A 20933-nucleotide genomic window follows, 5' to 3' on the forward strand; every position below is an offset into this window, starting at 1 on the left:
CTTCCCCTCACCCCTTTTCCCAAAATCGGCACCTTTCCAAAGGCGGCCACCGGCCGGAGGAGCAAGGGGGGGTGCAGGCTGGCCACCCGCAGCACGGCCGGAGGAGAGAGGGGGGAGCGCAGGCTGGCCACCCGCAGCACGGCCGACAGCCATGGGGGGGCAGCGGGCGCGCGGCCGAAGGAGCAGGGTTGCGCAGCATGCAGCCTGCAGCCGCGGCTGGAGGAGCAAGGGGGGGACACAGGCTGGCCGCCCACAGCGCGGCCGGCAGCCATGGGAGGGCGGCGGGCGCGCGGCTGGAGGAGCGGGGCGGGGGCCGTGCAGCATGGTGGCCAGAGGAGCGGGGGGGGAGGGGCGGTCAGCGGTGCAGCCGGAGGAGGAGCCAAGGGGGGGGGCGTGCCCGGAGGAGGAGCCAAGGGGGGGCTCCCAAACACATTGCCAGAGTCATCCATTTCATCTTCACCCACAATAATTTTACATTCAACAACAAACACTTTGTCCAAGCCATGGGAACAGCCATGGGTACTAGGATGGCTCCCCAGTATGCCAACCTCTTCATGGGCTGCCTTGAAGAAGAATGTCTGGACAAACACACCGCAAAACCAATGATATACTTGAGATAAACTGATGATATTTTCATCCTCTGCTCGGATGACAAACTCCCTCATCGATTTCCACAACTTCAGGAACCACCACCCGTCCATTAAACTCTCTGTGGAACACTCCCACACTAGCATCTACTTCCTGGACATCACAATCAGCTTCAACAAAGGAACCCTACAGACAACTACACACAAGAAACCCATGGATCACCACACCTACCTTCACAGATCCAGTAACCACCCCAAACACACCAAGAAATCGGTTACCTACAGCCAGGCACTCAGATACCACAGAACCTGCTCCAAGGAGAGAGGCCGGGACACACACCTTCACACACACAAAACTGTCAGGAATTGGGACCTGCATCAGAGCTAGTCTCCAGACAGCCTCGTCAGTACAGCTGGCCTGCAACAGCTGCCGGATAACCACACAACCTGATTGGCTTCCGAGGCCAGCAGGCTGGTTCTTAAGCCAGCAACAGCAGCAGCTCGCTAGCTTCTCAACACTCATGCCCGCTAGTGTGCCTGCTCCTGAGCTAGCTTATTCCTATCTGGTCCTGCCTTGCACCCAGCCTTGCGTCTGTCCCGTCCCTGCCTTGAACCCTTCCTTGCCTGCTATCCTGCTTGCTCAAGTTCCTGACCTCTGGTTTTGAGCCTTGCCTCTGGCTCCTGACTGTGGACTCTGGCTCGACCCCCGGCTCTTATATACAGTTCCTGATTTCCGGTCTTGACCCTGGCTTTGGCAACTGACTACAGCTCTGGCTCCGGCCACTTCACCTGCTGCCTGCTCTGGACACTAAGCTAGACCACCCTCATCCTGGTCGCCGGCAAAAACTGCCTTCACCAAACAAGGACAGGCCACCAGAGAAGTAAATCGATTCAAGGAACAGGCCACCCGTATACCCCAAGAGAACTTGCTAAATACAGAATTAACCCCCCTCCCTCCGACTGCACACCCCTACTTGTCACCTACCACCTCACACTAGAATCCATACAGGATATCATCAAACAGCTACAACCCATGCTCAATGGGGACCTCATCCTGAATGAAATCTTTCCTGAACCTCCTCTTCTGGCCTTCAAACAACCTCCCAGCCTCTCCAAGCTCATTATCAGAAGCAAGCTCCACACAAACCAGGCCACACCAACTCAAAAAGGCACTAGACCCTGCCAGAACAACAGATGCAAAACCTGCAGATATATCTCCACTACTTCAATGATCAACACCCCCCACAACACACCTTTCAAGATCCATGGGTCCTACACATGCCTATCACAACACATGGTGTACCTCATCCAATGCACTCAATGCCTCAACAACAACTATGTGGGTGAAACCAGACAATCACTACACTCTCAAATGAACTCACGCAGGAAAATGATAAAAGACAAAAACACCCTGTCACTTGTGGTGAACACTTTTCACACAGCGGTCACTCTATATCTGACCTCTCAGTCCTCATCCTCAAAAGAAACCTGCACAACACCTTCAAAAGATGAGCCTGGGTACTTAAATTCATAATTCTGCTAGACCCTAAAATCATGGACTGAACAGAGACACCAGATGTATGACTTATTACAACAATCTGTAACCCATTAACCAGCACCCCCTTTTTTCCCCATATGACTGCAGAAGTGTCAATAGGCCACTCCACCTTGAATGATCCCTTAGATTAGAATATGTATTAACTACCTATGCTAAACAATCTGTTTCACCTTGTATTTAACTGTGCTGCTCGAAGTACCTTTTCCGGACTTGAAGAACTCTGTGTAGCTCAAAAGTTTGTCTCTTTCACCGACCGAAGTTGGTCCAATACAAGATATTATCTCACCCACCTTGTCACAGTTAAACACGTCCCTCTAACCAAGTAGCATGGGTATAAATGAGGACAAAATCTGTCCCACATCATCCTGGTAACCTAATCCGGAACTCCTTTCATATACCCAGTTCCAAGACAGCCACTTCAGTGTAGTTCATTTCAAAACTGACCATTTTCCCCACAATCCATTTTGTAATACTTTCCCATTGACAATAAAAGTTATTTGTATAGCATGCTCTACATACTTTTCTAATAGCATTTCTAAATTTTAACAATAATTTTCCACTGTTTTTAAGTGCCTTTACAATATTTGGTAGAGAAGAAGCTGGATTTGATGCTCTGACAATGTATTATCTGCAAACCCACATTATTTGTCCTCAGACATACTCAGGTATTATATTTCAAGAGTGATATTCACTGAAGTAAGCCTATCCTAAACTGCTATACTTAAGGATGTGGTGGATTCTCCACCACTTGAAGTCTTTAATTCAAGATTAGATGTCTTTGTAAAGAAGATGCTCTTGATCAACCTCAAGTTATGGGCTAGGTTCAAGAGTAACTGGGTGAAATCCCATGGCCTGTGTTTTATAGGAGGTCAGAGTAGATGATCATCATAGTCCCTTCTGGCCTTCATATATATGCATCTAGCACCTTCCATCTGAAAGGAGACCTAAAAGTTTTATACATGCTGCACTGATCCGTACACCCCCTTGCTGACACGGGAAGTGGTGGTGGGGGTTCAGATTATCATGAAGGAAGACGAGGCAGACTTGCAAACCTGCAGAGACTGAAATCCAGTTCTACCCCCCAGTTCTTGGGGCATGTGTGTAGAGATCTGGCCCCTCCACACTTCTCCTTTGGCCGCACAGTTTGTTCTGGAGCCGCGCTGCCGCTAGCACCTCCACAACCACTGCCCACCCAGCCAGGAGCTGGCTAAACACCACACCCCAGTAGGAGAGTCATGGAAGAGGGGTTTAAATTTAATGCAGGGGGAGGGAGGGCAGGGGATGGAGGGACGGACCTGGCCAGGCCCGCGGCAGAGGAAGAGGAATCTGAAAGTGGGGATTTTCAAGCCATCTCAAAAGGAAAGCCCCACTCCTGCAGCCCTCTCCCTACTTGGGGCCCTGCAGTGCCACCGCTGGAGGTGGAGGTCACCCAGGTAAGCCACCGCGTGGAGAGCTGAGGGACCCCGACCAGGGTGAGGCAAGATAGCCACTACAGATGCGCAGCCCTTTGGTGGCTGGATCAGGGCAGAGCTGAGGCTAGCGCTACGGCTGTGCACCCCCGCTGAGGTTATTATTGAGTGGGAAGGGAAGCTGGCCTCTGGGGGAGGGGGGCCTGAGGGAAAACAGATGGATTTGATGGGGGCAAAGGAAACCGAACTAAAATCTGACATGGGGAAAGGCAGGAACTGTGGGGTTTAGGGGGGTGGGGTGGGGATGCAGAAAAGCCAGCGAAGAAGAAATGGTATCTGAGGAGTCTAGGAGGAGATCAGCTGGGTAGTAAGGGGGCCCACTATAAAATAAGCTTGATATCAGAAACCATGAACCCTGCTCCTTGGCTTCCTAGAAACCACAAACAGGAGGAGAAGATCTGGTTGAGTGTATTTTAGGGTGGGAAGGGAAGATACCTTATTCAGCTCGCCAGAACAGCGCAATCTGAGCTGAGATTGGATCAGGCCCCCAGGCTAACATCTTGCCCTCTTAGAAAGTGCTGAGGGAACTCTAAGGTCCACTCGGGGTAAGCAAGCCAGGAAGCAGAAACCTTTCATCATCTACTTCCCCACATCCTCCAGCTCCCAGCATTGCCCCGGGAATACGTATGCCAGACTTTCTAGTCAGTTGTTGGGTGCTGATTGGTGCACCAAGCTCATCAGCGCTCTGGCATGATTTCCGACCTTCCCGTCGGCCTTCGAGGAGACAAGGAAGCAGGAATTCATACTTGCTGTGTCGGTGCTCAGCACCGAAGCAGCATGGAGTACAAATGTGTACACAGCTGCTCCCAGGGAAGGTATTGGAGTCACTCTCCCCTGTATTCTACCAGCTCTCTAAACGCAACTCGTCTCTGACCTGCTCTGAGTATGGACGAAGAAAGCCTATTCAGACAAGGATCGGAGCAGGGAGAGCCTGCCAGGAGTTGCACAACAGGTGGCTTGAGCGTGTCTGATTGTTAGGGATGATTCACCTTTGCTCACCGTGTTTATCATTATGAAACGTACTGCATTTATCTACAAAGCATCCCTGTGATTAATGGCAATGTGGAGGCTTATGGCTGTTAAAACACCGAACCCAGAGGGATTCGAGTAAATCCAGATGAATTAGGAAGCAGGAACAACGACAACAAAGGGACAGGATGCTGGGTTTTAACAAACGGGTGAAAACCTTTTGGATCGAAATGCTGAGAAAACTGCCAATTAATAAGAATGCTTTGAATTGTCTGGAGTGGATTGGGCTGAATTAGGAGGAATCTCATGAGTAGAGGAAATGTTTCTCCTAGAACTGCCCCAGAGTAGAGGAACTGCTCCAAATACCACAGACAGCCTTTCTTTCTCTCAGGGCAGGTCTTCACTACAGGGGGGGGTCGATTTAAGATACGCAAATTCAGCTACGCGAATAGCGTAGCTGAATTCGACGTATCGCAGCCGACTTACCCCGCTGTGAGGACGGCGGCAAAATCGACCTCCACAGCTCCCCGTCGACGGCGCTTACTCCTACCTCCGCTGGTGGAGTAAGCGCATCGATTCGGGGATCGATTGTCACGTCCCGACGAGACGCGATAATTCGATCCCCGAGAGATCGATTTCTACCCGCCGATTCAGGCGGGTAGTGTAGACCTAGCCTCAGTTACGTCAGCTGGACTTTTGCCATTGGTTTCATTAAGGGGCAGGATTAGATCCAGTAAGAGTCTATCATTATTCATTTATATACTGAGTTGTTTTCTAAATTGCCCCGGGCAATTTTAGGAAGGTAGTCTGAATACATTCCATTCATTCTTTTTGGATAGAACATAGGAGGTTAAAAGAAAAAGCAGGGAAGGAGAAATGGTACAGTTTTTTTGTTGGGTGGGAGCCAGACAGCAGAGTGGTGGATGTTTTACAACATTTCTGTGGTAATAGACACATGGTAAAGGTCCAAGGGAGCTGGGGAGCTCAAGCCACCTGCAGAGAAGTTCACCTCTGGGGCAAGGACAGCTCTTGGGAGACGAGATCGTAGGAGTGGCTCCAGGAAAGCCGGTGTACTCCTCGGTGTCTTTATTAGAGCAGCACGAACACTGTTCATCCGATAATATAGCTAACAACGAATGCACTGCTCCTCAAATAAAATTAATCCAGGAAATAACATTATTCTTTTAAGTTGTGGAGGATTTTTCCCCTCCACCAAATTCTCTGATTCTCACACATTTGAAAACCCTGTATTTTTAGGTGCTTACGGTAGCATCTGAAGCCCCAACTAAATTCAAGGCCCCTTGTGCAAGGTGCTGTACAAACACAGAGTAAGAGACAGCTCTCACATTGAAACACTCGCAGTCTCAGGTCACAAGACAGACACAAGGTGGAAGAGGAAATAGATGCATGGAGAAGAGCAGTGACTCGGCCAAGGTCACACAGCTGAGCTGGTCATTGGCAGAGCCAGGAATACAGCCCGGGACTTTGCCTCCTAAGGCAGGATGCTTTCCCTAGTTGACATGTTGTTGTGACTACGTTGCACAGCCCTCAGTTAAATGATTGAGTAGTGCTGGGAGCGCAGGAAGCGCTGATTGCCCTGGAGAGTGAACAGCTAGGCAAGATCACTAAACAGCAGGTGAGAGAGACAAGCGTCCTGTCGTGAGGAATAAAAGACACGACCACAAGTGCTTGCTTATTGCTGCAAAGGGTTGAACTCTGTAATTATCACCGGCAGGGAAGTGTCATTTCCTTTCTTATTTTCGCTTCAAGGTGCAGTACGTATCTATTTCCCTAGCTCCTCGATGAGGGACAACCAATCAACTTTTGCCTGCCCCATGCTGTCAATAGAGTCATTACCCAATGCAGCATACCAAAGGGACCGCAAAGGGCTGGGTGCTGCTGGAGGCTGGGTGCCCTCAGCTCCCAGCAAAGCCATCGTTGACAGCGAGGGCTCTCGGCACCTTGCAGGACCAGACACTGTAATACATTTTTTTCCCTACAGAGAGAATCATAAACCGCAAATGGGATCAAGATTAGCTGGCTTGCTGACCCAACCAGGGGACTTGTTGAATTACTAAAGGGAGCGTGAAGGAGACTGGAACTCAAGTGTATTTTCACCCCGATTGCACTAGAGGCCCAGTCCCAGCGATCTCATCTAAATAGACGAGAGACAGTCAGAGTGGCCAGGGGATTGGCCTTTGCCCAGTCACACAGCAGGTGAGTGGCAGAAGCCAGGTCTACCTGCCGAGTCTGTCGAGGTTCTGAGACTGTTACCGCTCCACCCACAAGCTTTAGCTCGGGCTGTGGCAGCTCACGCTTCTAGCTCTGGACGTCCCTGGTTGAATCCCCGGCGTGTTGGCCGAGTTGGCGGCTGTCAGAGATAAGCAAACCCTGACATAGGCCAGCCCTGGAGCTCAGGGGACAGGAGTTGGAGGTTTCTGGCATAACAGCGCATCATTCTGATTTGACGTTAATCACCCTCTGCATGTTCAATGGTCGGTTTACAAAGGGAGGGAAGCAGAGAGAAATCCTGACATACCAGTCTCTCGATCCTTCCGCTCTGGTCTCTAAACTCTCCTGAGGATTGTCTGGCCAGGCCATCGCTGTACTGGATACTAGTGACTTTAAAGTTGCCATTGTAATAGAACAGCCTCTGATCTGAAAGGAAAGAAAAGGAATGGGTAATACTTGCATTACAGCCCATCCAGGGCTGGCTCAGACCACTCCGGGGTCTCCTGGGAAAACATCTGAAGGCCCAAGAGTGGGCAGACCTACACCTGCATGAATGCCTTTCAGACGGCCGCGGTGCAAGAGCTGGCCGTGGTGGATAAAAGCTTCCCGTTGAACAGAACAGGGGTGGGGGCTGACCCTGCCATGTGGACCGAGCAGAGCTGTAACAATGCGGGGGAAGATCATCTGATTCCCCAGGAGGGTGTCCCCATCAACCTCTCTGCCAACAAGCAGCAGTTCATATTCAACCCCACACGGCACCAGAGCATGGGCAAGAAATATCGAACTGGCACACTGCCCTCCCTCCTGCCCTCCTGGGTTTACCCAAAATTGTGTGTGTTGCAAGGGTGCTTAGGAACCACTCTCAAGGATCAGGGTCCCATCAGGCCAGGCGCTGTACAGGCACATAGCAAAGAAGAGCTCACAGTCCGAATGAGATGGACAAGACAGAGAGGCTAGGTGAGAGAGGAAGGGAACAACAGAACGGATAGTTTCTCAGAAAGGTCAGCTGGTCCCTTGGCAAACCAGCGCCACACGGCAGTGATGTGCAGGCATCACAGCAGAGGTGGGTATAGAGGAAGGATCTGAAAAGAGTACAAGCCAGTGGCCTTATGACCAAGAGACAATAGCGACAGTGACACTTGCAACCCCGAGTGGCAGGAGGAAGCATTGAGCAGAGATTGCTGAAGGGGGAAAGAAGCGGGAGATGTCGAAGTTGGTGGTAATTCCCCTCAGATGAGTTTTAATTCTGCTGATGGAAACATTGGCTCCCAGTAACGTGCAAAGCACCTCAACCTGAGGGAGCTGCACCATACCATGTGCCCAAACACACACAATGCTTACCATAGGCCAAAAAATACACCAGGATGCCGATGGTGATTGCCGCCGCCATCGCTACAGCCACAGCGATTAGAGCGATCTTCCAGGGCTTGAAAAATCTCGGTTTGGTGCCCAACTGGTGAACCCTGAAAAGCAAAGGGGGAAAAACATCCCCCGCCTATTAGTAAATGTACCAATAATCCCCCGCGACCTCCCTGGCCCAAACAAAATGCTCCAGGGCACTGCTGCCACCCCGAACAGTCAAAAAGCCTGAGCCAAGCCTTAAAAATCACGAGATTGGCTTTAAAATCATGAGAGTGTAGGAAAAACAAGTGCTGGGTTCTTTCTATTTGCTTTCTGGGTATTGAGTCTTTAGGGTTCGCCTGGGTCACATTTTCAAACTTCTCTTCACGGTCAAGAGTTCTAAAAACCTACTACCTCCTTTAAATGAAAGCCAAGAGGCTCACATAACTCCAGGAGCAGGAGCGCTAATAAAGACACCAAATATCACGAGACTTGCAATAAAATCACAAGAGTTGGCAGTGAGATAGGTCAAACATAATACCTCTCTTTAAAAAGGGGAACAAAGAGGACCCAAGGTATTATAGCCCAATCCGCCTAAATTCAACACTGGAAAGATACTGGAACAAATTATGAAACAATCAGAGGATCATGGGGTTATAAGGAATAGCCAGCATGGAATTGTCAAGAACAAATTATGCCAACCTAATTTCCTTCTTTGACAAGGTTTCTGGCCTACTGAATAGGAGGAAAGCAGTTGACACGATAGATCTTGATTTTAGTAGGGCTTTTGACACAGTCTCACATGGCATTCTCACCAGCAAACTAGCAAAATGTGGTCTAGATACAATTATTAGAAGGTGGATGCAAAGATAGCACTCAAAGTATCAATGGTTTACTATCAAAATGAGAGGATATATCTAGTGGGGCCCCATGGGGTCAGTCCTGGGTCTGGTACTATTCAATATTTTTATTAATGACTTAGATAATTGAGTAGAAAGTATAACTGGTAGTACTCCTGAAAATGATCTGAGAGTTATAGTGGATCACAAATTGAATGCAAGTCAACAATGGGATACAGTTGCAAAAAAGGCTAATATCATTCTGGGGTGTATTAACAGGAGTGTTGTATGTAAGACATGGGAGGTAATTGTCCTGGTCTACTTGACGCTGGTAAGGCCTCAGCTGGAGTCCTGTTCTGGGCACCACAATTTAGGAGAGATGTGGACAAATTGGAGAAAGTCCAGAAAAGAGTAACAAAAATGTCTCATGTCTCTGCCTTTCCTGCTATACACGCACCCCTTCCGCCCCCATCAGCCTGCAATTTACATGCATTTTGATCACCTACTGAATGCCAAATGAACGCAAGTTACAGGACTTCACCACCTACACCCATTTTTCAGTGCAACGTGTGTAACTAACCCTGCTGTTTACATCACCATGGCATTTGGACAACAGTCTCCCATGGGAGCTATGGATGCATCCAATCACACCAGGCCGCATTCAGAATACAGACCACATACAATCGTCTCCAACTTGCAATATGCCCATCTAAAAATACATTACCGACTCAAAGACTTCAGATTAAGTACGTATCTAAGTGTCCTTTGCTGGATCAGGGACCTAGATTTGAACTTTCCAAAATTTAGGGAGAGATGGATTGAACTGGGACCTTGGCTCAATTATAGAGAAAGGCACCAGCTGTTGAATTTGAATAGGGATCCCAACTTCCCTAAAGTTGGCCGTGTCTGGTTCAGCCCCTGCTTTATAAAAAAATACAAACAAACCCAGCTGCGCATGTAGAAACAAGAGCCAATGCTGATTCAACCGTCACTGAAATGCGCCCATGCTGCTTTCGAATGAACAACAGAGTCATTAGCTGTTGTTCTCAGCACCACCAACGCCCTGAAGGTTTTGATTTCTATTTCCTGCCCAGGTTTGCCGCAATGTATTTTCAGTAAGGAATAATGTGATTGCTGTATTAGTGAGATATGGCAGGTGCTGCAACGCCAATAGCTCATGGCTGTTCTTGTTCCAAAACTCGCTTGAATTCACACCTAACGAAAGCTCCTCTGAAGTCAGTGCAGTACAGTGAGCCAGGAAGGTGTTCTGTGCGGGGCACTTGGAAATGTCTTTCATAAGATGAGCCTTCTGAGAAGTCAAGCTAGTGTACTCCCTTGCTTCCCAGATCTACAATGATTTAATTCAGCGATTTGCCCTGTATTTGCAGGATAAGTGATGCAATTCTTTTACCTGATCTCCAAATGGCAAACTTCCTTTCCTGTCAGAAGGAGGCTACACACTTTACTCAGGCCTGATCTATGCAGTTTTTGTACTGGCATAACTATTTTAGGGGTGTGATTTTTTTTCTTATAACAAAATAGTTATATTGTTACAACCCCTATCATGGATGTAGTTTTATCAATATAAAAAGTCCCTTATACCAGTATTATATATTTCCCGTCTCTTAAAGGAATAAGCTACATCAATATAAGCACCTTTATACCAGTATAACTGCATTCACAATAGGAGGGTTGTACTGCTTTAAATATACCATAAGATACTATTAAAATATAGGTTTCAGAGTAGCAGTCGTGTTAGTCTGTATCCGCAAAAAGAACAGGAGTACTTGTGGCACCTTAGAGACTAACACATTTATTTGTCTCTAAGGTGCCACGAGTCCTCCTGTTCTTTTTATTAAAATATACTACACCAGCTTGTGTATAGACAAGCCTCTGCGATGCAATGTCACACCTAGATGCAAAAAAACCCCTTGAGAGGCAGCTCCATGGCCCATCTCGTCCTCACTCTGCATTAGGGTGACCAGACAGCAAGTGTGAAAAATCGGGACAGGGGGTGAAGGGTAATAGGAGACGATATAAGAAAAAGCCCCAAATATCGGAACTGTCCCTATAAAATCGGGACATCTGGTCACCCTACTCTGCATTCCATCATCACTTACATGCACAAACTCACCACTGTGCAAGATTGCACTGGGGCTTTGTTTCCACATTGAAATGCAAAGTAGCTGAATAGATGCATATCCTATTACAGATAAAAAGTTGAAAAGGGTGCTGCTACGGTTAAGAAGGACATAGGTCAAACTCGTTCTTTTCCTTTGTAATGGTTTGCAAAGACAATGCCATATTTTGTACAATCTTAAAAAAAAGTTTCAGTGCATTTAAAGACTAAATCTCACCAACCCAGAGCCAAGATATTTTTTTGTTTCAAGTTTCCAGGGAGAGATTATAACCAGCAGTACATTTAAAATATGTTAAACTTCATCAACAGTAAAATGTCTTACTAAATTAGACCCCCGAGCTTGCAATGCAATGGCATTGCAGGATCAGGACCTTATTCTTTTAACGCCATAATAAACTACTCCCTGGAGATAATAGTTTCATTGTCAATTTCAGTGGGACCACGTGTGGAGTACGGAGCTACTCAGGGAAAGGGTATCACAATCCGTCCCTGAGTAATTAGAGTCACACAGGCAAAAAACACAGGATTCATGCCACAGAAGCTTTGCCCTTTAAAAAACGGCACCTTACGTTGTTCAGCTTGGGGGCAGGAGGGACAGCTAAGTTAGGGGAAATATAAGGGAACATCCTCAGCCACCATACATTTCTAAATGGAAGCCAAAGCTTTAAGGTCTAGGTAAGTCTGGCTAAGGATTTCCACTTGAATTTGCTTTTCCGGCCCATGATCCAACTCCCGCATCAAACCCGGCTCTCCGAGTCATCCCACCCATGAGCCCCACCCACCCATCAAACCCCAGGTTCTCTTCCCATCCAGCCCGTGAACCCCCACAAACCAGGACCCCCCTTTTATCCAGACCAGTGGCTCTCAACCTTTCCAGAAGTCTGATTTGTCTTGCATACCCCCGAGTTTCACCTCATTGAAAAATGACTTGCTTACAAAATCAGACATAAAAACACAAAAGTGTCACAGCACACGAATACTGACAAATGTTGACTCTCATTTTTACCACATAAAATAAATCAATTTAAATATAAATATTGTATTTACATTTCAGTGTATAGTATATAGAGCAGTATAAAGTCATTGTGTGTGTGATATTTTAGTTTGTATTGACTTCGCTAGTGCTTTTTATGTTGTCCGTTGTAAAACTAGGCAAATATCTACGTGAGTTGATGTATCCCCTGGAAGACCTCTGGTTACCCCCAGGGGTATGCGTACCCCTGGTTGAGAACCACTGAGCCAGGCCATTCCACCATCTTGCGCTTTCAATCTGTGACCTTCCAGTTAGTTTCCCCTCCTCCTGCTTCCCCTACAGTGAATGCCTTCTCCTCTGGGGGTCTGTACATTTCAGAATGGTCCATCATGAGTAGGGTGACCGGATGTCCCAATTTTATAGGCACAGTCCGGATATTCAGGGCTTTGTCTGATATAGGCACCTATTACCCCCCACTCCCCTCCCAATTTTTCACACTTGCTATCTTGTCACCCTAATCATGAGCAACATTCTGCCTAAGCATCCTCACGGGCAGAGATGGGGAGAGATTAAGCCACTGGGCTTTGGAATGGGGGAAGAAAGGAGATGACTGGGGGCCTCGCTCCAGGTCCTTCAGACACATCTTAACGTAAACAAAATATCTCCACAAACAGCATCCCTTGCTACCATTAAGCGCCCAAGTCCAGCTCAGAAGGATTAAATACGTCACCTACCTTTGAAGGTCCCATGGCACACCCCGGTAGGTCTGGTAGCCTCTTTGGGAGCGACCGAAGTCTCGAAAGCACCGCGAATGCTGCTGGTACATGCAGTCATCGCACGGCTGGGTGTTGCAGGGAGAATAGGATGGTAAGCGAAGCGTCTTCATTGAGCTGCTTGTGGTGCAACACTCAGCAGCGTGTGGGTTTATTGCAAAACGCGGGAACTGGCACGCAAATAAAACCTCAAGCAGGTGTGAGCATGGAGGCAACAAGGAGACTCCAAGCTGCCGATCAGCACTCAGTTGTTCTTGACATTGACGGGCTCACATGGCAGAGTGGCCACACCAGCTAGGTGAAAAGACTTGTTCTTCACCAGACAGGATTCATAACAGGAAGCTCCACACATTTCCCTTCGGTTTTACTCCCTTTTTGGCAAGCTGGTGTCACCGGGCTGTGACCTAAATGCTAGCACCCTCTAGTGCAAACTCCAGGTCAAGTCCCCGTTCTTGAGCCTGCATCATTGGCTCTCCTACAGCACCCCTCCTAGATGACAAGAGAGAGCAAATAAAGGAATCCCAAAACAAATGGCTTCCTCCGGTCCAACTCTCCCCAGGTGCTCACTCCTCCCAGACTCGCTTGGCATCAGGGATCACAACTACGTATGCATCTGGCTGGGTAATTATATGCTAGGCACCTTGTGATTAGCCTAATCCCTGCCTTTGGGCCTGCGTAGCTCAGGGCTGCAGCCCTCTCACGTGATGTGGGGCAACCTAGAAGGTGTACCAAAGAGTTCTGTCTTTCATTTAGAGGGAGTGTCCGTCGCTCTCCCTTGCAAAGACAACCTTGAGCCCGATAAAAGCAGACAGGAGCTGACTGCTGGGGTTGAAAGCTTGCCACTGATTTTTCCTAACGATCAGGTAATTCGCACTCCCCCAAGACAGACTTTTGGGGTATTTAGAAATCACAGCGGTGGGTCCCTCTGATTTTGGTTCAGTTCGCAGCTGGGTGCGGGCGCTGCTACCCAGGGTTATGCTGATAGCATTAGGCCTGCTGTATGCTCCCCCCACAACCAGCTAACTGGATGAGGTCAAGCCCACTCCTGTGTCGGCATCTAGTGTGACTTGTCCTCACATGTAGGGGCAGCATAGTCCAGTGGACTAAGAGTGAGATTTTCAAAAATGCTTATTTCCTGAGAGGAACTTTCAATAGGATTTGGGGGTCTCACTCCCATAGGTGTTTCTGAAACCCTCACCCCAAAGACAGGTTGGAAAGACATTCCAAGTTTGGAGCAGCTCCTACCCATCTTATCTGTTCCAAGTCGAAGGTCAAGATGTACAAAACCTAAGCAAAGGGGCTGACTCCCCTTCATTGGGAGTCAAAGGGAATCTTTACAAACTGGTATATATATACACACACACACACACACACACACACACACACACACAGTGCCAGCCCCCAGCATTCAAAAATCATGAATCTGGTCCCAAAAAATCATGATTATTTTTAAGCCAATGATATTTTATTTTTAAAATTCAGTAAAATTCTGAATTTTTTAAATTTATTACATTCAGGTCACATTTTAAAACTTTTCTCTGCAAAGATGAGGGCTAGTGAAAGATGAGATTCTCACATCATAACACAATACCACCACCACATAATATCACGATCCCATGAGCGGGCGCTTTAAGAAAAACTCCAGATCTCTCAACCACAAGAAATGGCAACATTCCACACGTGCACACTCACTTGGGCTATATCTACACTTAAAATGCTCCGGTGGTACAGTTGTAGAATTCTTCCATCAACATAATGCTGTCTACACATGGATTTAGGTCATCTTACCTGTCACTCAGGGGTGGGGATTTTTCACACGCATGAGTGATGTAGCTGGTTTGATCTAATTTTCTAGTGTAATCCAGCTCTTAACTTTAAATGAAAAAGGGACTAATTAAACTAGGCATGTCAAGGATCATCTTACTATGAATCTGTCTACACCTAGGCTATGTCTACACTACATAACTTACAGCGGCGAGCTGTACCGCTGTACAACTTCTGATGAAGATGCTCTAAACCAATGGGGGAGAGCTCTCCCATCAACTTAACTCCTGCCTCCGTGAGAGGCGGTAGCTATATTGGCGGGAGAAGCTCTGTCTACACCAGCACTGAGGTTGGTATAATTAACGTTGCTTACGGATGTGGATTATTCACACCCCTGAGCAACATCAATTATGAGTAATTTGTAGTGTAGACGTAGACTTGAAACCCTCCAGTGGCACAGCTGCAGCGCATCACATTTAGGGCTTGGCTACACTTGCAAGTTAGAGCGCATTAAAGCAGCCCCAGGCGCCCTAACTCATGACCCGTCCACACTGGCAAGACACGTAGAGCTCCTGGATTCTGCAGCTGGGGCATTCCTGGTAATCCACCTCTACGAGAAGCGTAACACTTGCTGCGCCTCGGCTGAAACGCCCCAGTGTCAGTGTGAACGAGGTGTTGCATTACTGCGCTCTGATTGGCCTCTGGAAATGTCCCATAATCCCCTTAAGTCAAGTGGCCACTCTTGTCATTGTTTTGAACTCGGCTGTAGGAATGCGAATATGCCCTTTCAAAGCTCCGTTTCTGACAGCCGGCTGCTTATCTGCTCTGGGACAAAGCAAATCATTACTGTAGAATGTTGCTTGCTGTGAGTGGGAGAGAGAGAGAGGCGGGGGGAGGGGGATCTGCTGCTGTCTGAACTTACAAGACAGCATGCTGACATGCTCTCAGCCCCCCCAAAACCCACTCTCTCTGTGACAGTGCCCCCAATAAGGCTTTATGGAATATGCTTATGAAAGTATATATGACATAACTAGAATATGTTTTATGCTACGTATGCCATGTAACATATCTATGTAAAGGTTATGATCTACTGAATACATTCCTCCTATTTGTATGCATGTATCATTTTTGTACTTGAAGTTAGGAATATTGGCTGTCTACTTGCTTGATAGCCTTACTAAAGCATTTGGCCAGCAGATTAAGTGCCCAATCAAGAACCACTTAAGCCAACAATTAACTTGGAGACGCCAATCCACATCAGAGCTTTCCCAGGAATGTGGCTTGGCTGGTAAGAAACTCAGTCATGCATAGACATGTGACTTGCCCATGTGACTCCAAAATTCCATCTTAGAGCTGGACTTTGCATAGGAGAGAGGAGGGGGTCTCCACCCATAAGAGAAAGTCTATTTAACCCCCTGGGAGACCCCTCCATTTTGTCTTCAACTGGCTAAAGAGAGAGCCTCTCCTCCCCCAAAGATACCTGAAAGAGACTGGCACAAAGGACAGTAACTACAGGGGGGGTGAGTGATTGCTGGACCCAGACTCGAAGAAGACTAGTCTGTGAAAGGAAGTTTACTGAAACTGGTGAGGTTTTAACTGTATTCAGTTTTATTACTGTATTAAGCTTAGATTTGCATGTTTTATTTTATTTTACTTGGTAATTCACTTTGTTCTGTCTGTCACTACTTGGAACCACTTAAATCCTACTTTCTGTATTTAATAAAATCACTTTTTACTTATTAATTAACCCAGAGTATGTATTAATAGCTGGGGGGAGCAAACACTGTGCATAGCTCAGTGGTTTGAGCATTGGCCTGCTAAACCCAGGGTTGTGAGCTCAATCCTTGAGGGGGCCAGTTAGGGATCTGGGGTAAAAATCTTTCTGGGGATTGGTCCTGCTTTGAGCAGGGGGTTGGACTAGATGACCTCCTGAGGTCCCTTTCAACCTTGATATTCTATGATTCTATATCTCTCTATCAGTGTTATAGAGGGCAAACAATTTATGAGTTTACCCTCTATAAGCTTTATACAGGGTAAAACAGATTTATTTGGGGTTTGGACCCCATTGGGAGTTGGGCATCTGAGTGTTAAAGACAGGAACAGTTCTGTGAGCTCCTTTCAGTTAAGTCTACAGCTTTGGGGCACGTGGTTCAGACCCTGGATCTGTGTTGGAGCAGATGGGCGTGTCTGGCTCAGCAAGACAGGGTGCTGGATTCCCAGGCTGGCAGGGAATGCAGGGGCAGAAGTAGTCTTGGCACATCAGTTGGCAGCTCCAAGGGAGTTTCTGTGATCCGTCACACTCTCTCCCCCCACATACACACAACACACTCCCTGTCACACTCCACCCCACTCCACCTTATTCCCCATTTGAAAAGCACGTTGCAGCCACTTGCATGCTGGGATAGCTACCACAATGCACTGCTCTCTGTGGCGTTGCGAGAGCTGCTAATGTGGCCACGTCAGTGCGCTTGAATCTGACAGCGTGGACACACAGCAGCGCTTTTCCTACTGCGCTCTCCGAGGGCTTGTTTAACTCACAGCCAGTGGCGTAGCCAGGTTCTAAGTGCAAGGGGAGCAAACATAAAAAAGGCACCCCCCTTGGCTCCTCCTCCGGCCACGTCCCCCTTGGCTCCTCCTCCAGCCGCTCCGCGCCCCCCCCCCCGGCTGGCTCTTTCGGCTGCGCCGCGCCCCCCGGCTCCTCCAGCCACGCTGCGCTGCAGCCATGCTGCGACCCCCTTGGAGGGGCTCAGTCCAGGGGGAGAGGGCCGGGCGCAGTGCGTCCCGGCCCGGCTGAGGACGTTTTTAGGGTGCGGTCGGGGGGGGAGGGGGGAAAGAAGAGGCGAGAAAGTTTCATACGCCCCCGGGCAGGACTCACCATCTGCCAAGTGACCTCGGAGGAAGCCATGACACCATGCCGGGTGGCCATCGCGGGAGGGGGAGGGGAGAGGCGCGCGGGAAGCTCCAGATGGTTGGAATATAACCAGCAGCTAGAGGGTCAGTGCGGGGGTGCGGGGCCAAGCAAACAGGCAGGGAGGGGCGTAGTGCAGGGGGGTGGGGTCACGGGGGCGGCCCGAAGGGTGGGGCCGCGCTGTAACCACTTCGCACCGCTGCCCCAGGGCAATCCCCACATGCGGCGGGCTGGAGTCTCGGACGTGATGTGAGCAGGGAGCGGACAATCGGTCCCTCCCGCCTGTATAATGGGCCGCAAGCCGCTGCCGGGAGATGCTGCTGATGCCGCATTAGCAAGGGGCAGGGAGCGCTCGGCCGCCAGGCCCTGAGCCGCCGGAGGAGGTGGCCGCAGCGATGTTGGGGCAGCCCTGAGTGTGGGGCACAATGCCCGAGGAGCCAGCCCCCTCGCTCCTCCGGCCGCGCCCACCGCGCCCCCCCCCCCCAATGGCTCCTCCTGCCGTGCTGCCCCCCCTTGCCTGCAGGAGCCCAGCGCCGGCCCAGCAGGCCAAGCTTCAGAGAGGAGCGTGGGCCCTGCCCGCTGGTGCCATGGTAACCCCTAACTAAGGCGCCGCTTTTGGAAAACGTGCTGAGGGGAAGCGACTGCTTCCCCTGCACCCCCCCAGCTACACTACTGCTCACAGCGCTCTACATCTGCAAGTGTAGCCCTGCCCTTAATACAGCAATGGGAGGGGTTCTCAGATACTATGGGGCTAAGTACCTGAAAGAGAGAGATTATTGCCAATCCATTTTACATGGAAGGTGCCCAAATCCTGTGATAAACGCTAGCGCAAATCTCTTAGGCATTTCTGAAAATTGTATCTCTGACTCTCTATCTAAGTGACTGATGCACTTTTTGCAAATTGTATCCTATATTCCCACCAAATTACAGTTTACAATCAGAAAAATCTCTCCCCATGTACCCAAATCAATCCCGTGGCCTTGCGCTTTACTTTTGTATACATCTTAATCCTTTAAATACCCAGATTGCATCAATGAAGACGCTGAGCAAATCGAATAAAATAGAAAATGTTCCTTGACATTTGCATTTGGTGGAGCAAGGCCTTTTTGCTGCCCCCTCCCACCATCACCCCCTCCCCCCGTACGTTAGTGTAAACCTGGCCAATTTCCAAATACTTCATCTTTCCAAGATGTGGAATAATTTCTCTAAAGAGCAACTGCTCTTCAACCAGCACTATGGTGCAGCCACCATGGCCCCCCTATAATATTAAAGTCCAAAGTCCGAGGAATCTTTTAAGTGAGAATCTTTACCAGGAAATTCCCAGTCCAGGCACGGAAACAGATGGCCGCAGCGCACATCTCTGCACTATGCACCACTGCTCCCTGTCCTGAGCTACCAAGTGGTCCAGCGAAACAGGCCACGCAGCACTTACCTTCGGGTGCCGGCTGGCGAGGAGATGGAGGAGCCCTTCTGTCCAACCTACACTCTGCTCTGACCTCTCAACCTGACAGGTGACATGTTCAGCATAGATGTAAGGCTTTGATGGGCTGGATTAGGATAACGAAGGTGTAACCCTTGTGACAAGTGAGGTCGGCAGCAACAAGGGCTGGGTTCAATGTCTAGGGTTTTTTTCCAGTCAGCTCTATCTTTAAACGATGCAGGAGGGGCAGGTCAGATGGTATCTAGGGCTCGTTAGGCGTCTATACCACCACGTACAAACACCTGGCCTCACCCAATCTCTTCTTCACTGGGATTTGCCATCCCTTCCTCCTGCTTAACAAATGAGCTTCAGTTTAGGGGGAGCCCCTCAATCAGGGCAGGCAAAGCACAGTTCTACTGCCCTTTACTCGTACACTAAGGATAACCACATTTCATTACCCCTTGTCACTCTGTCTGGAGTGGCTCACAACCAGGAATGCCTATGGTCAAAAATAGGGCTGACACCCCAAGCTGGCATAGGTGCCAACTTTCTCCGGCGCCGGTGGGTGCCCGCGCCCCCCGCCCCTTTCCCCACCCTGACTCCACCCCAATTCCAACCCCATCCCCAAAGTCACTGCCCTAACTCCGCCCCCTCCCTGCCCCTATTGGATCCCTTCCCCAAATCCCCGGCCCGGCCCTGCCTCTTCCCCCAGCGCGCCGCATTCCCCCTCTTCCCCCCTCCCTCCCTGCCCCGCGAATCAGCTGTGTCGCAGCGCAAGTGCTGGGAGGGAGGGGGGAGATGCAGGACACGGCGGCGTGCTCGCGAAGGAGGCGGAGGTGTGCTGGAGCAGGGGGGTGGGGCAGGGCCACAGGGAGCTGCCGGTGGGTGCTGAGCACCCACCAATTTTTTTCCGTGGGTGCTCCAGCCCCGGAGCACCCACAGAGTCGGCGCCTATGCAAGCTGGTGGTGTGATCTATAATTAGCTTTCAGCAAACCAGTAACAAATGTGAACTCCTGGATCACTAAACCAGTCTTACCATGGAGTCACAGACAGTCCCCTGAGACTTTTTAGTCTATCCTGCCACCCAGACAAACTGGACTTAGTGATAAATGGTCACTTGCACCAAAGATCACACCACGTTCAGTTTGCTTCCAGTCCCAAGAGACCAGTCACTGACCCCAGATCAATTGGTACCCTAGATCTTACACCAAAGACAACACCTGTGGCCAATCCTGAAATAAACCATAAAGATTTCTTAACTAGGAAAAAGAAATGAGAGTTATTTACCGATTAAAGCAAGCAAACATATACACACCCATGAGTTACCATCGTGACAGAGTTGTAGTGATTTGTCAATTCAAAGGGTCTTTCAGGGTGGACCCAGGAAACAGCCCCTGGGGATCTCTGGCTTCAGCTTAGAATCTCTGACCCTTCAGCGTTCAAAGCCAAAAAGATGGAAATGTTTCCTGTGACTTTTATTTCCTTCATTCAGCTTCCAAGCCCACAGGACAAGCTTCCTGGCATGTAATATTGCCCAGCTGCGGCTAGGGCCATTAACCATTCCTGTGTATTGCGATGAGCCTTGATGGCCCATCTGATTTTGATAGGCCTTCTGGATGGGCAGGGGGTGGGGATGATTCCTGTGCCTGAATTCATAAATTCAGGGCAAACATTTTCAAAGTTATAAAGCAAAACTTCCGTATTTTCTTACAGCACGGAATACAGACACTGCCAGTACAATCAATGCAGGCAGCAACTTACAAGCATTTCATAGAGGCTAAACACTGAACACATTCTTATAAGACAAATAATATCTATTGCGAACAAAACTAACATACAGGTGACCTGGCTCCAGTGCCGAGGATGTCAGTTCTTAGCTAATGCCTGCAGCCTGGGAACAAGTGACATCTGGCCTGCCAGCACCATATCCTGCTTTCAAACCCCAAAACAACCAAAATC

At 49.0% G+C, this 20933-nt stretch overlaps 1 protein-coding gene across 1 annotated transcript in view; it reads right to left on the minus strand.

Annotated features, from left to right (window-relative positions):
- LOC101946165 (transmembrane protease serine 11B-like protein) overlaps window positions 1-17571 on the minus strand; it is a 67887-nt gene extending 50316 nt beyond the window's left edge. The window contains exons 1-4 of the mRNA XM_065597430.1: window positions 17521-17571; window positions 12843-12949; window positions 8157-8278; window positions 7123-7241 (exon numbers count right to left, since the gene is read on the minus strand). Of these exons, the coding sequence (XP_065453502.1) occupies window positions 7123-7241; window positions 8157-8278; window positions 12843-12949; window positions 17521-17571 (399 nt within the window). The remainder of the gene's footprint in view (window positions 1-7122; window positions 7242-8156; window positions 8279-12842; window positions 12950-17520) is intronic.
- Window positions 17572-20933: the final 3362 nt, after the last annotated feature.

The sequence above is a fragment of the Chrysemys picta genome, chromosome 5, assembly GCF_011386835.1.
Source record: "Chrysemys picta bellii isolate R12L10 chromosome 5, ASM1138683v2, whole genome shotgun sequence".
Lineage (NCBI taxonomy): Eukaryota > Metazoa > Chordata > Testudines > Emydidae > Chrysemys > Chrysemys picta.